Genomic DNA, 18,835 nt, shown 5'->3' with positions numbered 1-18,835 from the left:
TGTGGAGGGTGTCTTGCTCATCATGTTCTTCCTGTCCTGTGTGCCTTAGCAAACCCCCTTCCTGATGGCACAGCAGCTGCCTGTGCCGTGGGGGAAGGATTGCAGGACCTGCCTCCCACTCTGCCTCTTCCCAAGTTGTTTCTCCATGGGAAAACCATGTGGGCAGCCCAGCCCTGCACAGAGTCAGAGCTTGGGCTGTTTGCCCTTCTGATTCACTGGGCTGTGGAATGTGTACCTCGTGTGATTTGCTGGGTGGGGGGTGCTGGGGAGCCGTGGCAGGCCCTGCAGGGCTGCCCTGCCTGGCCCCTGTGGGCTGTGCCTGTGCCACGGAGATTTGGCAAACAGCTCTCTCTGCCTGCCAGGCTCCAGCTGGTGGTTTCTGGGTCCTGGGTTATTTTGCCTCCCTGTGACCCATGGCAGAAATGTCCTCCTGAGCACATAGCAGAAGGTGGAGGCTGGAGTTTTGGAGCCTCATTGTTGATATTTGGATACACTGGCCATGAAGGTCAAATAAACAGGAAGGAAGATAATCTTTATGCTCTGTTGGCAAGGACTGGCTGTGGCTTTCTCCCAGCTTGCTTCCCTAAGGTGAAGGAGCCAAAATTATATTCAGAGGTATACGATAGTTTTGCCCTGCTGCTGGGTGAGCGTTGCTATGGACTTCCTTGGCTCAAACTGGTCAAAGTCTTTTTTTGGGGGAGGGTTTGGAGGATTAAATGGTTTTGTAAAAATGCTTTTACTTCCTTGCAAACGCTCTTAGTGTCATATGTTTTATTCTTAGGAACATCAGCTCTGCCTTCATGAAATAAACCAGGTGCCTGGGGCCACAGGTGAGTATAGGAAAGACTTTGTGGGATTAGGGGCAGGAGATGCAGGAACTGGGGCAGGACCAGGGATCTGCAGCTACAGGTCCAGGGCATGGATGAGCACCAAGAGGTAACACTGAGGGTGCTATACAGTGGCTGTGTACCTGTAGCATTGAAGCCAAGGCCTGAAGGGTTTGCTACACCTGAGGACATTGATTGTGCCCAGTGTGCTTCTGCCTTGGTCACTGCAGTCACAGCAGTGCTGTGCCCCACCCTGCTCGCACAGCCATATCCGTAAGAGGCCCATGAACCACTGGATTTTGATTTCAGTGCTCTAAGATTGTTTGGGAAGGGTCTCCATGGACCTTTCAGCTGATTTTCTCACCAGTGTTGCAGTGCCCTGCCCTTTGCCTTTGTGGCAATGTGGGCACAGCAGCCAGTGGCTTTTTGGCTGTGCCACTTCCCCGGATGATGGGGATACGTGCTGCAACAGGAGGTGTGTGCCTGCTGGCACGCTCAGCAATTACTCACCAGCAGCTGGGCTGATACCAACCATTACAGCATGCAAGGGAGATGCTTACATTGTCTCTCCCAACAGCCTAGGGTAGGAGATTAGGCTCTCTGCATCAGCAGTGGCAAGAAAGTCCCTGGGGAGCCATTCAGGGGATATTAGATTCCCACTCTGAATCATGCCCTGGAAGATGCAGTCTCATTATTGCCTGCATCAAGGCCAAGGGAAGACTAAGCTTGTTAGTTAATATTTAGCAGGGTGGCTCTATCCATACAATCAGCGTTGCTAAGTTCCAAAAGCTTGAGAGACACCATCATGGCACAGCAAAGAAACTGGTGTAGGGCTACGGGGAACAATGAAACAAATCAGCAGGCCTGGGTAAGAGATGGTGCTTTTCCTCTTCTGTTCAGCTGCCAGCAGTCTCAAAATTAGCGTCTCAGAGCAGACTAAAGCAAAAAAAAAAAAAAAAAAAAAAAACCCAAAAAAAACCCAAAACAAAACAAACAAACAAAACAAAAACAAAAACCAACCCCCCCCAAAAACAAACAAACAAAAAAAAAAGGAGAGAGAGAAATCAAGAGAGAAGAGAAGAGAAGAGAAATCCAAACATGTATTAAAAAAAAAATTGAGACAAAGTGAGAGCTGGCTGCCCAGAAGCTAGGGCTCTCCCGTGTCCCGTCTCCCGCCGCGTGGGTTCCATGTCGAGGGGATTTGCGGGGCAAAAAAATCACAAAAACGACGAAAAAGGGGGCAGAGCCCAGCGCGGTGCCGGGCAGGCAGTGCCCCCTGGCGGCCCCGCGCGGCCCCGCAGCCGCAGCCCGGGGTGCGGGCTCCGCTCCAGCCCCGCGGGAGCCGCGCGTCTCCCCCGGCCACCTCCGGCGCTCACAGCGTGGGCAGAGGTTTATAAACCCGCCTCTTCTCACCCCCTACACCCCACGTGGAAGGGCAGCAACTCCTGTTTGTTTATTCTACACGGGCGGAATAAGCGAGTGACTTGTTGGTGTTGCAAAACAAATCTTCCTGCGGCCACCTCTTGGGAAAGATGGTGCTCCCCTGCCCTTTGCCGTGCACACAGAGAATCCCCCAGTGTTGTGCCCATCCCAACCCACTCCAGCACAAATGGGAAATTCAGAAGATGAAGTCCAAAACCCACCACCTGCCAAAGCAGGAGAGATGACTCCTCTCACCCCAGGCAGTGAGCCTCTGCCCAGAGATGCCTTCAGAGCCAGGAGGCACATTGCAGACAGTAGCCCTGCATGGGTGCCCCGTGCTGCAGCTGTGCCGCAGCCACAGCCCCGGGCTCGCAGCACCGTGCGTGCCGTGCCCGAGGGCAGCAGGGGCGCTCCCCCTTCCCCTCACTCACACACACAGAGCTCGGCTGCAGGAGTGCTCTGCCAGAGCGATACATATCGCTTCTTCCAGCTGAGAAAACACCGGCGGGTGATTGCCCAGAGCGCACGCCGCAGCCAGGAACTCCCACAGCAGCACCTGGCTGCAGCTCCCACGCCACAGCCGGGCTGGGTGGGGAGCCCGGCACCGCGCCAGGCCAGGCCCGGCCCGGCTCCCGGCACTTCCCCAGGCCCGGCCCGGCTCCCGGCACTTCCCCAGGCCCGGCCCGGCCCGGCCCGGCTCCCCGGGCGCGCCTGTGCGGTTCCGGGCTGCTGCTGCCGGCGGCTCGCCCGGGGCTGCGAGCTGGCGGCGCCTCAGTTGGATGGTGCGTCTTTCAAAGCTCAGCCTGGCACCCTGCTCTGTGGCGGCCAAATGTGAGAAGGGCCCCCAGAGCTGGGCAGGCACCTGCTGCAGCTCGGGGCTGTGCCGTGGAGACGGTGTGCAGCTCCCAGAATAAAGCTGGGGAGCTGGAGAGGATGGCGCCCACCTTGGCTGGCAGGTGGGGAGCGGTGCTGTGCTGGCAGTCATGGGCAGTGCTTGTGTGGGGCCGTGTCTCTGCTCGGCAGCAAGGCACCGCCACTGCTCAGCCCTGCCTCGGGCTCCAGGTCCCCGTTTTCCTGGCTGGGGTTGCCACAATGTTCAAGGAGCCTGGAAAGAAGTACTCATTTGCACTAAAAGGTGTGAGAGGGCTGCTCAGCTCTCAGGTGTGGACAGGCGTTTTTCAGGCACTGCTGTTCAGGTGTTTAGCATTTGGCCCAACCATATCCAGGCTTTACCCTTTTCCCCATCAGCAGCACCAACGTGAAGCTGGGCAGAAGAAGGTTTGAAGGGGAAGATGTTGTGGTGGCCCCTTGGAAGGGATTTTCAGCTCTGTCCTAGAACAGTGAACTCTAGCAAAGTGTTTCCCAGTTTTTTAGGAGATTCTTTGATGTCTTCCAGTTTTTTCCTGAGATTCCTAAATGAAACCCCAGGAAAACTGCTGACTTCTTGTTTTCTTCCCGAGGTTGTTTTCATTTCTTGGCTGGTTCCTTTTTGTTTTTGTTTTGTTTTCCCAAATGTCTTTGTGAACCTCTGATTAATTCAGCTTCTGATTCCTTGGCAGTCGCCTCTGGAGACAACACTGAAGATTTCCACACATGTGATCCATCTTCTTCTTGACTGCATAGCCCTCAGTGCTGGAATTGGGTAAGAAATGTTACAACAGACCTTAGTACACCAGAGCAGGGGTGTTAGGAAATAAAATATTGCACAGTGCTGCATGAAAAACTCTTTGATTAATTAAAGGCGTGGGTGGCTAGACAATTGCATCAAATTATCCACGCACCGTGGCAGAATGTGAGATAAAGGCATTGATTTCTTATCCCAAGGACATGGTCAAGCGGCTCTTGCCAAGCCTTCAGAGAGCTGCTGGCCTGAAGGTGAACAGGAGTATTTCCATGGAGATGTTTTCCACAGAAACAGGAGGTAAGGGATCACCTCCACCATGCTGTGCTTAGAAGGTGCCACAATGCCCGTGTGTAAGGAGCCTGGCCCCAGAGCAGTGCCCAGTGCCCTCCCCTCAGGGCAGTATTTGCCCCCTAAAGGCTGATGCTGAGCAAATCACTGATGGAGGCCAGTCCTCCCTCTCTGGGAAGCCTCAAACCCACAACATCCTTTGAAAATCCTGATCAGGGCTTCCCTTAGCTGGAGGAGCAGCCTGTGGTGGCTTCTGCCTGCCATTGAGGGTGATTTGCTCTCCTTAGAGAAATGTTTTATTCCAACTTTAAGTGACTGGGTAGCAATACAATTGCCTCTATTATGGTTTATATTCTCGTTTTCCTGCTGCTTAATTAGTGTTTGAACAGGAGGAAGTCAGTTGTTTAGGAGCTATCAGCAGGCAGGATAGTGCTGTGCATCAGAGGTTTAGGGCTCACAGTTAAAAAGCAAGCACCAGAACCACACACAGACCTGATTTTGCACAACTCTAACAGCAGAGACTCAGCTTACCCCCAAGAAGAGATGTCTGAACGTGTTTCACCTGGCCCAGAACCTTATCATTTCACCCAGGGGTAAATGTGAGCAAGTAACCATTAGGCCAAGTACATTAGTCAGGCCATGGGCAGCAGCTGTCTCAGATGGTTTCAGCCTTGCCTCGGAGGTGAGGAAATTTGACATGGCTAAAAGCCCTGCCGGGGATGCCAGCAGCCACATGAAGATGGGCAGGTGAGGAGGTGAAGGCACCCTGGATCCTGCACAGGCAGTGACCAGCTGCTGTCTGAAAAGGCCCCAGGAACCAGTGAGCTGAATGAAATTGGAGTTTGTTTGTTTGCTGTTGTTTTTGCAGTAGTGCCCCCATGGCCAGGAAGCAGAACAGAGATGTTTCACAGGAGGTGAAGCCCATCCAGAGAATCTAGCTGGAAAGAAACTGTAGCTGTGGAGTCTCACATCTCCATTTGAAGTGAGGTGATGCTGGGCCCAAGGAGAGCACAGATTAATCCTTGCATGCCTGCTTAGGCCAGGGCATCTGGAATAGCTTTGACAGTTGAGACAGGCAAATCAAACCCAGAGAGGCTGCAGAAAAGGATGCCCAAGACAGACATCTGTACTAATTCTGGCCAATTTCTTAAGCCTGATTTTCTTCCTATTCATGCTGCTGTAGCTGGCAGTGAGCATCCCCCCTGCAAGTGAGAGAAGAGCAATGCTGGCTGGGGTGGCCAGGCATGACAGGGAGAGAAAAGGTCAATGTGATGCTCCCAGAGCTGGCCTGTGTTCCCAGGCAGCACTCTGCCCTTTCCCCCCTTCTAGAAGGGTAGAACAGGATGATCCCTTTGGTGCATTTATCCCTGTTCATACTGAGTGTGCCTGCAAGGCAGAGCTGCCTTCAGACTACCATGGCCTGGCACATGGTGACTATTGGCTTGCAGAGCAACTGAAGGAGGAGAAAACAAAAAGTCCAGTTGGGTTTTCTCCAGAAGCTGTAGTATTTAGAAGGAATTAGCAGCAGCCATGTCATTTCTTGGGAAGGGTGGAAATGCTGGAAGGGAGATGAAGTTTGAAAGCAGCAGGGGAGAACCCAAGGAAGTGCCTGGGTGCAGCACACGGGTCTCCCCAGTCCTATGCAGTGCTCACAGTGGGAGCAAAATGGGACTGCAGCTCTTCCCCATAGCCTGGAGCACGGGCTATCCAGCAGGAGCTTCTGACCTGGAAATTTCCTTTTGCTGCTAGGCTCATCACAGGAGCAGGAGAGATGTTTGTTATCTTTGCCTGGTGGCGCCAGCAGTTGAGCAAGAGGAGTGGGAGGCTGGCTGCTGGTTCCTGTGCCCGTGCCATCAGGAGCTCCCACCTCATCCCGCTGGGTGGGGGACTCAGGCTCGGTAGCATTCCCGGTACGGTGCATCTCCCCTTTTGTTTCAGTGTAATTAGTGTGAAAAGGGAGAAAGGATGTGGCACCTTGCACCTCAAGGGGAACTAAAGGCTCATTAGCAGGGTGCGGGAGGTGGCTGCAGGGGCAGCACCGCGGCAAACAGGGAGGGAGGGATGTGCACGGTGCCAGCTGAGCAGGGCAGGGTGTGTGCGCTCATCAGCCAGGATTTCTCACTCCCTGCAGCGCCTGGCTTTGGTGCAGGAACGTTTACTTTCCCCACAGCCTCTCAGGAGGCTCCAGAAGGGTGGGCAAGCCCAAGATGTCAGGAAAGCCTTGTGGCAGCATCTTGTGGGCTTGTGGCTGGCAGGGTGGATCTGGCAGGTTGCTGGGCACAGAAGAGCACAGCGCATCATTTGCTTGTGGCTGAACTTTTGGAAGATGCTTATGAACATCTGACTCTTCACAGCCATAAGCAAGATGGAAAAACCCTCCTGGGCTGCTCTGCTTGCAGAGATGCTATGAAAGCTCTGTGAGTCACTTGGAGAAGCCCAGGGTGCAGCCAGGCTCCAGAGAAAGTCCAGATGCACTTCATCCCATCCCTGAGAGTCACTGGAACACAGTTTGGTGTGGGGGTAGGTATTCTGAGAGTGTTTGCCCACAACACCTCAGGGTGTCAACCACACATGGCCCAGGGCTTTCCCTGGGCACTTCAGGGACAGACCCCTTCCCTGCAGCTGTGCAAAATGAGAGCAGTGATCACGCCACTGCTGCTGAGGAGTCCACGGCCTGCCCCATCCTCTCCCAGGGCCATGGGCTGACTTCATTTTTCCTCTGACCCGCTGGCCAGAGGAAAGCAGGAGGGGCTCACAGGACAGCCTTTTCCAGTGTGCTTGGTGGGGAGAAAAATGCTGTGGGAGGTGGCTGAGAGCTCTCCCCACCTAGACAGGGAGGCCATCCACCCACACCCAGTTCTTCTGCTTGAAGGAGCCCGGCTGTGCTGTAGGCAGGTAACTGTCACAGAGTAGATAGACGTGAAACTACTCAGCTTCTTCTGCCTCACCCAGGGCCAGAAGGGTTTTTTGAAAACAAAAATAAAAGGGAAAATACAGTCTCCACCCTTCCACCCATTTTGGTTGGCAAATCAAATAAAACAATCTCAAAGTTGGCACCACAGGAGCAGTGAGTGCCAGCTCTCAGCCTCTCACATGAGGTGATGAAATGAAAGGAGATGAACAAACAACCCCCAGGTGCCTGGGGGCTGCAAACTGGTTTTAAGATGCTGGTGGGTTGTTTTTTCCTGTGTGGTGGTGGGAGCAGCTCCCCACAATCACCACATGACTGGGAAACTGCCCCCTGTAGCAACTTGGTCACCCCTGGGCTGTGGGCAGATGTTGATTTGGCTCAATGAAAAGGGCTGAGTGAGAAATGCATGTCACCACAGATGGTTTCCATGGACATCCTGGCTTGGGGCAATGCAGCCTGTGACAACATGGTGAAGGGGACATCAGGCTCAGCCATCACCTCAGGTATGCCCAGTGGTGGCAGGGAGCCCTGCAAGGATAAGCTGGGTGCCAAGGTGCTCCACAGGAGCTGGAGCTTCTGCCCTGGATGGATACACTTGGCCCACACCTGTTTGGTTGCTGTAACTAATACGAGTCTTTAAAATACAGGTGGGGGGTTTCAGTGGTTTTACAGACAAAATTTCCCTCTTTAGGGCTATGCACACTCAGAGGTGGCTCTGGGTTTGCCATGAACAGACCTTGTCATGGCGCTATGAAGATTTTTTCAAAATTGGTCAAGGGATCCACATTCTCCTCTCTGGGGGTGGGAATGATAAGACAACTTCTCCACCTCTGCTACAGTCCAGTCACAGCACTGTGAGCAGCTGGGAGAGGCTCTGCAGGGCAGTCACACTTCATCACAGCTTCTGCCACAATGCAGCCAAATCCAACACTCATTCCTTGCGCTGGGGCTGCCCAAGGCACACTGGTGGCCAAGTGGTGGCCTCGTATCTCAGCAGTAAGGCAGGGACAAGTGTTTAACCTGATGCTGCCAGCTGACATCGGGTGCAGAAGCACTGCAAGGAGGGGATGTGACACTGGGATGTCCTGCCCTGGGATACCAGCACCACTCCTGGCACTGCCAGGATCAGGCTGGCCAGTCCCATGCAGCATTTTACCCCTGAGCTCAGGACGGTTGCAAGAAGGCCCTGTGTGGTGGAAGGGTGGTTTTCCCTGGTGATTTCCCCCCATGGCTCAGCTGCTGGGCTGGCATGCAGGGCCAGGCAGGAGGTGCTTATCAGCTCACCCCATCGGGGCAGCAGGCGAGGGTGCCCTGCCATCTCTGCTGCTAATCTCATTACAAATCAAGGAGGAGTAGAAGCTGAACTGAGCCCATATAAATTCCCCCTGCCCTGCCCTGCTCAACTTCAGGAAATACCTACTAGAATTGCCATTTCATTATGCAAACCATCCCTGGAAACAATCATTAGCTGACTTGTCCCTTTGCCAAGTGTGTCTGCTCACCAGCCTGCTCTGTTTGCCCACAGGGCCCCCAGAGTTCCTGCTCCCACCAGGGCTCCTACACACTGCAGGCTCCTGCACTTGTGCTGTGCCACCACAGCCCTGCATGCTGCTGCCTGGCCAGAGCTCAGCTGCACCCTCTCCCCTGAAATTCAGGGGTGCTTTCAACCAGAAACAAGGTGAGGGTGGCTGGGCAGCTCTCTGAGTCACCTGTTTAGCTTTCTCAAGTTCCTCAAGTGTGCTGCAGTTATTTTTGGTGGGGTTGGACGCTGGCCAGGTGGTTGGGACCTGCTGACATTTATGATTTTTCTTTTTCTGCATAACAAAAGTTTTGCTAAATGAGAAGGAAACAACCCAGTCCCAGCCTTCATCATGTGTTTAAAACAAGATAAAAGCAATTCTGGGCTGGCTGTGGTATCCTCTAGAGCTGTGGAGACAGCAGTTTCCACTGGCGGGATGGTCAGGTGCCCCACACATGCTGGGCTGCTGGAGGACACTGGGGAGCTCTGCTGCTCTCAGTGACATCAGGTCCATCTCAGTTGGACCTGTCCATGAGGACCCCCAGGTCCCAAGGGAAGGCAGGGCTGTGCTTGGGGCAAGCAGCACTGCAGGATCTCACTGTGCAAGGCTGCATTCCGTTGGTTCTGGTGCTCTCACTGACACCAAGGCAGCTCATCCGTTTGGGTGCTGATTTGGAAATGGAGTGGTAGGAGGGGAAGCACACATATTTGGGGCCATCCACATGTGGGCAAGAGCACAGTGTCTTGGAACCTGGCCTGGGTCAAAGCCCAATGCACAGACAAGCAGGAACACCTCCCCCAGGAAAAGGTGGCTCTTACAGTGGGGTGTAGACATAAGGAGCAGTTGTGGAAACAAAAGACATACATACTTCTTTCCTCTTTTTATATAATTCTTCCCAAAGCAGGACTAGCCCATTTTTATCTCACTGCCAGCTGTTTTGTTCTTTTTTCCCCCAGGCTGGGCAAGGGCGTGGACAGGAGGAAACAACCTTTCTTTTTTTTTAATGACAGTTTTTCATGGGAAGATGTTCAGCTGCCTGTGAGTGCCCAGGCTCTGCCCAGGTGTAAGCAGGAAGGATGAGCAGGGCTCAGTGCAAACTCCATCTCCTTGCTTTGCCACTCTTTTCAGCTTCAGGCACTGAGGAGCTGCAATGCAAAGCTGACAAACCAGGGCAGGCTCTGCTCCCACCCATGGTCACAGCACCTCTATCTGTCTAGGGCCTGGGAAATAAAGAAGACATACAAAAAGACCAAACACACCATATTTTATAAGCTTGGAAATAATGGGGTTTAGTCATCATCCAGTGAAGCTGCTGGAGACTGACTGTCCACATGGCTCTAAGCCTCCACAAGAACATTGGCGAGGTTCAGTTGCTTTAAATTAATGCCTCAGAAAGTCTCTCAGGGTAATGCCTATGGAATTTCCAGGTTCCTTTAGGCTGTAGCCACTAGACATATTTCAGCCTTGATTATAGATGCAGAAATTTGTAAGTGGCCCCAAGTCTTATGTTCAGGTGAGGTTTCAGGGGTGAACTCTTGGCTGGAGAGAAGCTTTCAGCAGCCACTTGGACTAAGGCATTTACAGCCCAAGGGGGCTCAGCCTTAGGCTTTCTGCTGGCCTTTCTTGGAGGTTCTTTACTTACACGAGGTGTTTTCCATGCTCCTACCCTCTGCATGAGCATCAGGTGCTTGGCTGAGCTGTCATGACTCCTGTCAGCCACTGCTCCCCAAGCCTTGGTGCTTTTGCTGTCACTGGCTCTTCACACTCTGTTGCTGCATCCCTGACAGCAAAGTGCCATCTTGTCCTTAATAAAGGCATCATTTAATCTGCATTGTCCTGAAATATGATGGACTCCCCTTTGCTGAGACATGCCTGTGGCATAGAGCAGGCTCCCCCAGTGCCCCCCACAACCTGCAGCACCTTTGTGCAAGGGCTGAGTGAACTTGGCTTGGGCCCCCTTGGACATGAAAGAAAAACAAATCTCCTTGGGATTAAAGGTCCCCTGGCATGGATTAACAGCATGCAAGCTTCACTTTCCAAACCACATCCACACCCAAACACACACACAGAACCATCTGAGTTGTTGTTTTAAATACTTTTAAATTCCATTATGTTTCCTTTATGTGTAGGTTGTTTTTTTCCTCAAGGACTGTCATAAATCAACCCTGCTAATCCCACTCTACATTTATTATTATTATTATTATTATTACTAGGGAGAGCACAGCTGAGTGAACAAGGAACTAAGGCATGGTTCAAACACCTCCATGTCCAAAAGGCTCCTTTTGCTGATGATAGAACTGGGGAATGTACAACACCACATGGCCAACACCTAAATGGATTGTGCTTCCCTTTGGTGGGCAAGCCTTGGGGCTGGCCTGGGAGCCATGAGGTGTGCTCTGAAATGCACATCAGTTTTGAGCTCAGTGCTGTGACTGCAGACACTGCCTTCCTGGGGAGCTACTTCATGATGGGGCTTTAGGAAACAGCAATTACCAGACTGGCAGGTCAGGAGAGGAGTAACAATGTGAACCTAAGTAGAAGGAAACAAAAATATAAGTACTCTAGGTTGTCCCTGGGGCATATTTGACCAAGGAGGCGTGTATACACTCAGTACTGTTGTCAGCTTTCTTTTAGCAGGGATGCAGGTGCCCTGCAGGCACTCTGGATGTGACCCTGACAGCTCTGGCAGATGCCAGGCCCTACCTCAAATCCAAGAGTTAAAATCACTTCTCAGTCCAAGCCATCTTGGTGGCAACCCATCTCACTTGGATACCACAGATGCAAAAACCTATGCAGTATTTCGGTGCATACCCCAAAGAGTTCTGCAACTTGCTCCTGTGAATCTACAGAGTGCCAATGAACTTGGCACCCCCTCTGCTGTTGCTGCAGAAATACAAATCCACTTCTGAGCTAGATTTTGCCAGAGCAAAGGGCTGGAAAAACAAACAGGAAAAGTGCCTTTGACTTACTGCATTCCCATTTCGTGGCTTCAGCATGGCCCAGGCTGCCAGCAGGTTTCACTGGCAGAGCAGCATGGTGAAAGGCGTGGCCCAGGCAGCCCAGAGTCTTCTCCTCCCTTCTTGGGGCCTGTTTGCAGTGAGTCCTGCAATGCTGCATCCTCCAAGGCTGCTCCTTGGCCCTGCAGCAGAGCTGTTTCACCAGGGCACCCTGTTTGACCCTGAACACCCAGCAGGGCACAGGGACTGTCCCTCCTGCTCACTGCCTGGAGCAGGTCCATGGCATGGAGTTACTGCACAGCTGATACACAGCAAGGCACAGGGACAGGCAGCCAAAAGCACACACACACACACACACACACACACACACACACAGTCCTCACTGCTCCAGCATGGAGAGGGGGCTGTGCTCTCAGGTGTAAGGCAGGGAACCCCAAAGGCACAGGTACCATCATGAGACAGAGCCCAGACTCCCCGGTCTCTCCTTCTATTTGACTGAAGAAACACAAAGACAGGCCCAGATGTGTTCAGTTTATTTTCCCTGGATTTAGACACAGCTCTGGCTAACCACCACAGGAACAAACAAACCATGACCTGTGCCAGCCCCTGCACCTCACCTTGCAGCAGAAGCAGCTGGTGGCACCCCTGGGAGGGCTGGGGCTGCACAGGGGCAGCTCTGCAGGATGCACCTGGGCAGTGGTGGTTGGGGGATGGCAGCACAGGCCCACATGGAAGGTGCAGCATTCAGAGTCAAGCTTTGGATGCAGCAGCATGGTGAACGTGGAGGGACCATGAAATGGGGGCCAGCTCTCCAAAGTGAACAGCTGCCCTTCCCTTCTTCTCCCCAGCTTGTCCTCTGGCTGTTTTGAAAAGACGGATGGAGTTAAGCATTTACAGAAGAGGCACTTAAGCAGGGAAGGTTCTTCAAAGGCAGGAACCTTGGGCAGTTCTTTGGGGAGCCACCTTGATGAATCTTTTCAACAATCAATGAGGGAAAGGAGATAACAACAAAGGAATAAGCAATTCCCGGAGCCTTTTCCTCTGCAGATGCAGCATTGGATGAGATGCAGCAAATAACTCTTCCAGCATTTTCTGGGTGGTAATAGTTCCCTCTTCACAGTCTGGGCATTTATTTTTCCAGATGCAGTTTACCTCTATCTTGCCCAGGACCAGCTTTTGAGGAGGTCTCTACAGAAAGCCAATCCTTGTCTACAACCTTTGCAGTCAGTGACTGGATGGGAAGAGGGGGCTTCTGAGCCTGGGAGGTTTGAACAGGCAGAAGCTACAGCAGTAAAGAGAAAACACAATTCTCTGTGGCAGATTTTAAGTCCTGGGAATGCCAAAACTGGCAGAGGGGAGTAGAAAAGGACAGATGAAAGAGCCAATGCAGCAGGGAGCTGAGCAAAGCAGCTCAAGTATGTGAACTCCAGCAAAAGTCCCTGTAGTGTTTTCTGGATAGCAGCCTTGCAGTAATTTCAAGTGAAGATTACTGAAACCTGGCTTTTAGGAACTGTGTTCCAGCAGCAGAAGCAGCTCTTGCATCAAAATAAAAGCTGCCCTTATGTCTGGGACAGAAATCCTGTGACCCAGTGCCTGTTCTGACTGAGATAGGGGCTTCTCTCATCCCACACACAGGACTAAATTTAATGGGGAGGAATTATTTACTAGCTCAGCAGCAGTTACCTGACTACTTGCTTTCACTGCAACATCCTCAGGCTGGGTCAGAACTCCTCTGATCAAACAGATACTACCACACCATGAACATCTGCTGCCAGGATGGCAGCATGCAGCCAGGACATCCAGAGTGCAGAGCTACACCATGACCACCCAACACCATGGCACTGTAACTTCCTAAGCTGCTTTCCAGCAGGGACCCAGAAATTATGACTACAAACTCTGTGTTCTACCAGCAGCAGACTGGGCTGGAAACTCAAAGGATGCAGTGTGAAGCAGCATCCTTCAGTTCCCAGGCCATCAGCAAGAGAAGGGACTGAACATGAGTGACAGACCCTATTTCACTAGAGTCAGCTGCAAATCACATCCCTTCTCCCTGTGCACAGCTCATGGCCCTGCTCAGCAGCTCATTTCCAGAAGCTCTGCTCAGAATTAATGCCCAAACACCAGCTCCACATGCCTACAGAGAAATCTCCGTTTTGCTAGGACTTGGGTTTTCCTTTGTTTTTTTCCCCTAAAAGGCATATTTGAAATGGTGAGAGACAGTCATAACTCCAGTTCTGCTCCAGTTTCCCCCAGTAGGAAGCAGAGCAGGAAGACTTGTGCATTAGGACACCTGAGAGTTTTCTCTAGCAGATGCTAAAGATAAGCAGCTACTTTTGGTTAAAAAAAAAAAAAAAAAAAAGGGATCTCCAAGGGGGTAGAGTGGGCCTGAATGAGTCCTGAGAAGTGCTAGAGAAAAACAGGGAATGCTGGAAGCAGAGGCAGCCCCACCAGGAGGTGCTGGCATAGGGATGAGGGTTCCAGCAAAAGCTGTGCTAAACACAGAAGAGGCATTCCTGAAACTCCACCATCATATTAACCTATTAATTTATACAGCATCTCTGTACAAAAATAGAAGGGTTCTAATAAGATTAACAATATTAAATAAATATTTAATAGAAAAAGTCTTTGGCCGAGTTCATAGCTCATCCTTTGGGTTGATGTTCATTTCACTGGGTCCTAGATGTTCCTGGTCCAACATTGCAATCACTTCGTCTGCCTGGATTCGTTCCTGCAAGAGGGGAAGGGAAGAAATGGTAACACAGAGCTTCAGTGCCTGCTCCAGCTAATTCAGTGAGGCTCAGGCTGCTGGGAGGACACACAGCAAGGATTTTATCCCAGAACCAGCAGTGTGGGTGAGAGGATGGGGGAGAGCCTGGGACTCAAGCTGGGGATTTGCTGGGCAAAATTAATCAAACCCCTTTCCACCTCAATGCCTGATTCCCTCCTCCCTGCAGGGCTGCAGTGGTTGGGGCAGAGCTGATGTTCTGTGGTTCCCTGATCACACTTCACTAGCAGCCACTGCCACAGCACACCCTCCTCCTGTCCCCTCTGCTTGTTGATTTCCAGATCCTCAGGCAGGGCTGATCTCCCACCATACAGGCACCAAGCCTGGAGGAATTTCTGCTAATGCAAAAAACCTGAGAGACACTGATTTACATGTCTGAAAATAAGCTTTTCCCCAAACCTCACAGCCCACCTCCATCACAAGGCAGAGGAATGAGGGTTTTGCATTCTCCTTGCATTTAGTTTTGCTCGGTCTTGTATCTTTCATTTTTACAGAGCAGAATTGCTACCAAAGGGAGGCAGGGACCAGTACAGCAGCCTTTTAAAACAGAATGTGGAGGGTGCCTGGTGAAAAGCATCACGGCCCAGATCTTCCAAGGCATCTTGGGTGTCCAGAGCCATGGATTTCAAGTTGCTGAAGTGCTTATGGGAGGACTTAGCAGCAGGACTCACCCAGCACTCAGAGCTGTGGATGGCTTTGCAGGAGTTCCCCATCCATCAGGCTGCTGCCACTAGGTGTCAGAAATTGCCTTTCCACACCCCACTCAGCACTCCAGCCCAGCACTGCACCCCACGGGCCAAGGGCAATACGTGCCCAGGACCAGGACTGGCAGGAAAAACCTGCCCTGGGGCCACCAGCTCCTCTCATGAGAGTGCTGCTGTGGGGGCTGTAATGGGAGGAAAACAGATCTACTGGGACTAGAGAAAATAAGGTGGTCCTGGCTTCTGTGGGACGCTGGGTATGCCCCAACTCCCCTCACACAGGATGGAGGGACTCACCAGCTCTCTGTAGAGAGGGTCCAAGGTGAACCAGAGAGCCACAGCGCAGCGCTGGCCCTTGGTGACCGCCTTCACCCCGTGGGGGTTCTCGCCGCCCGACGAGAAGCTGATCATCCTCCCACACTTGGGCTTGATGGAGGCCTGCAGGGAAACAGCACAACAGGCTGGCAAGGGGCTGCACATGCTGGCCTGGCTGGGCTCACCACGCTCCAGGGCTTGGGACATTACTGGGCATCCCTCTGCTTCACCCCAGGACCTGGTGAGCTGCTTGGGGGGACATGCAGAGCTCTGGGCATGGCTGGCAAAATGTGTGGGGTAAATAGGGAGCTGTGAAGCTTGCTCCTGCAGTGCAGACATCATGCAGAAAGGACACAATGGCATGGAGTCTCTGGAAAGCCTACAGGTGACCACCTAGAGCACAATGGGGCCATGGCAGGGAGGTCCAGGATAAGCCTGGCATGGCTGTCAAATACCTCTTTCTTTCTTCTCTTGGCAAGAGTCCACAAGAGTCCTGCAGGACTTTGGGAGGAGAACTGCCAACCAAACCAACCCTCAGGCACTTAAGTAGACACAATCTACCCTCCAGCTTCTCCAGAGACCCCAGCATAGTGCCCAGACCTCTGTCCAACCATAAAGTGGGTGCCCAGCTTCCTTAATGGCCCCGAACAGAGGTGAGGGCTCATGCCTGAGCCACATCCCTCTCAGGATCTGATATCCACCACTGTGACCCACTCTGGAACAAGAGCCCTTCATCTGTGTGGAGACACCACCTCATGTTTGACCACGAGATGGGGTGGCAGCTCAGCAATCCTCCAGGCCAGGGACAACTACCAGCCATCCCTCTGCCTGCACTGGGGGTGGGGAGAACCCCTAATCCACAGGTTTACTGCTTGGCATGGCCTCTAGGGAGGGAGCAGATGGTCTGTGCACCTCTGCAGCTGGATTTTGTATGAGCTGTTTGCAAGGTAGGAGCCACAGGCTGCCTGGGGAAGCCCAGAGCCCTGAGCATGGACTGATGAGGAACAGCTTTTGGCCCACAGCACCAACTCACTGTCACAGTTTTGGCGTCCATCTCTGTGAAAATGAACTCGCCACCTTCAAAATCTGCGTTCATGTACAGGAGGGCACTGGGGAAGGAAGTGGGAAACCCCAGTTAGGGGAGCACTGGGGAGGTCTCAAGGCTGACCCCCACCTCCTGGACAGATCCCACAGTGCTCCACGGTGGGGACAGCCAGAGGGAGAGAAGTTCCTAGGAAGATTCCTTCCTACCTGTAATCCCGAAAGGTGTAGGCAGGAGGTTCCTTCCAGCACTCGTTGGCTTCAGGGTCCAAGAGGCAATTGTCAGCATGGATGGGATGGCTCAGATCATTCCTGCGCTCCTGCTGGCCTAGGCAGGGCCATGTGGAGGAGGGGGGAAGGAGAAGGGATGGATGAGATGGGAATGCCATGCTCTGTGGGGTCCCATCATGGGGTGGGAGCCTACCCTGACCCCACTCCAGGTGGTGTTCACAGGTGAGAGGAGGAAAGGAATGGCTGGGGAGAAAAGGCAACATCTGAGGACTCAGATCTGCACAGCTCTGCCTTTTTCTGACTGCAGGGAAGTGAAATGGAGAGCTGGGGCTGAGGTGGAAAGGAGAAGGGACAGACAAGAGAAAAGGGAGGAGAAAATAGAAGAGTTGCGGATATGAAAACCAAGAGACATCCCAGAAATTATTTTTCTGAGGGACAGCAGTGTCCACTTTTTGCTGCTGTGGGATGCTGACTTTGCCCAGCCTTGGCCACCCATTTAAGCATTAAGCACAACAGAGCTGCTCTGAGCTCATGAAGCCCCCCTGGAGGGCTGAAGCCCTCCCAAGCTCCCTGCTCCTCACCAGAGAGGGCGGTGCGGCACACCAGGTGTGTGTAGGAGAAGTAGAGCGTGGAGTTGAGCTGGAAATAGGACTGGACGATCCTGCGAGCCTTCTCACTGATGTCATAGAACAGCCGGGCACTCTTCAGGGGGACACGGCCCTCGTAGCCATACTGGGCAAGGAGAGGGGCAGGGAGAGGTCAGTGTCATGTGCAGACTGGGAGGGAGGGCATGGGAGAAGAGGAAAAGGAGGAGGGAGCTGTACCTTGAGGGCTTTGAGGACAGTGGCTCCTTCAAATCTCTCATTCGGGGTGTGGGGGGAGGTTTTGCCCCTGTAACCATCTCCAGCCAACATGATCCCCTGGAAAACAGGAATACAGATGAGGGGTGAACTGGTGTGTCAGGAGAGAGGGATCTGCAATGGAAGCACATGGCACCCTCTTCCCCAAATCCTCCAGGGCTGCATTCACTGGGCCAGGTGAGTTGGGGTGGAAAGGTGCTGCAGCTCTCTGTGAGCACAGATGCAGGATATCAACCACCACCTCCCAACTGGGGATGTTCAGCCACCCTCAGTGCCTTGCCAAGCTCAGTTAATGGTGAATGAGAAGGCTCACCCAGACTTGTGGATGAGCATCCTTTGGGTTATTATAACATGGGGAAGGAGCTCTTTCTGCACAGGCTGTGTCCTGCAGCCCAGGACGGAGCAGCAGCTCCCATGCTGCAGTTATGGGTGTGCACTGGGGACAAGCATCCACCTGCTCTCCACAGGCACCCTGCCATCAGCTGTAACACTCAGCAAGGCATGAGTCCATGGTCTCCAGGGGCTGATCACACATTCAGGTGTCACACTGAGCCCAGGGACATTGCCCACTCACACTGGCCACCCTGTGCAGCTCCCGGCACTGCTCCTCCGAGATGACGTTATCCAGCAGCACTCGCTGGGTGCCATTCAGCTGCTGAGAGTTGTAGACAAACTTCACATCGCTGTAGAGAAGAGGGCCCCCTGAGGAGAGACACAAAACCATCCTGCTGAACATGCCCTGGCCTTGTGGACATCTTGTACAGAGCCTGGAGGCCAGCTGAAGTCACCCAGGTGTGCTGACAGGCAAAGAGCTCCGCAGCAGAGAACAGAGTGTTATTGTAAATCAAAGGTGACTCTGACGAAGGGGAGAGAAAATGATGATGCATCTGACTCCATCATCAGAAAGCTAATTAATTACTTTATTATACTACACTATATACATTTCATCTAAACTGAATCTGCCGTGCACTCACCCTTGCTCACAACAGCACAGAACAGCACTCCTCTCTCATTCTCCCATGACTGTCCCGTGACAGTCTGACACACATACACCTAGCCCTGATAGGCCAAGGGAACAAAACATGCTCACTTTGGGTAAATAATCTCCATATTGCATTCTACTTTAGCTCAACACAGGCATACCAAGCGAGATAAGAATTGTGTTTTCCTTCTTCTCTGCTCGTCTCACAGCTTCTCTCTTTTCAGAGGGCATGTGATTACTACAGAGTGTGGCCTCCCATCAGTCACAAAAGAAACAGAAGCAATGGGCACACAAGAAGATGAAATCAATTTGATATAGGAGCATCAGCATTTTCTACCTTCTCAACAGCTACCTTGCAAATGCAGGGGCCA

The 18,835-nt window shown here is 52.6% G+C and overlaps 1 protein-coding gene across 1 annotated transcript in view; it reads right to left on the bottom strand.

Annotated features, from left to right (window-relative positions):
- Positions 1–12,096: 12,096 nt before the first annotated feature.
- Positions 12,097–18,835, bottom strand: part of P3H2 (prolyl 3-hydroxylase 2) — a 64,478-nt gene continuing 57,739 nt past the window's right edge. The window contains exons 9-15 of the mRNA XM_058812161.1: positions 18,057–18,184; positions 17,447–17,542; positions 17,204–17,354; positions 16,602–16,719; positions 16,384–16,459; positions 15,333–15,473; positions 12,097–14,277 (exon numbers count right to left, since the gene is read on the bottom strand). Coding sequence (XP_058668144.1) covers positions 14,185–14,277; positions 15,333–15,473; positions 16,384–16,459; positions 16,602–16,719; positions 17,204–17,354; positions 17,447–17,542; positions 18,057–18,184 — 803 coding nt within the window. The 3' untranslated portion in view covers positions 12,097–14,184. The remainder of the gene's footprint in view (positions 14,278–15,332; positions 15,474–16,383; positions 16,460–16,601; positions 16,720–17,203; positions 17,355–17,446; positions 17,543–18,056; positions 18,185–18,835) is intronic.

The sequence above is a fragment of the Ammospiza caudacuta genome, chromosome 11 (genome assembly GCF_027887145.1).
Source record: "Ammospiza caudacuta isolate bAmmCau1 chromosome 11, bAmmCau1.pri, whole genome shotgun sequence".
NCBI classification, from domain to species: Eukaryota; Metazoa; Chordata; class Aves; order Passeriformes; family Passerellidae; genus Ammospiza; species Ammospiza caudacuta.
Note: the sequence above shows the minus strand (reverse complement) of the source record. Positions and strands in the feature narration are given on the sequence as shown.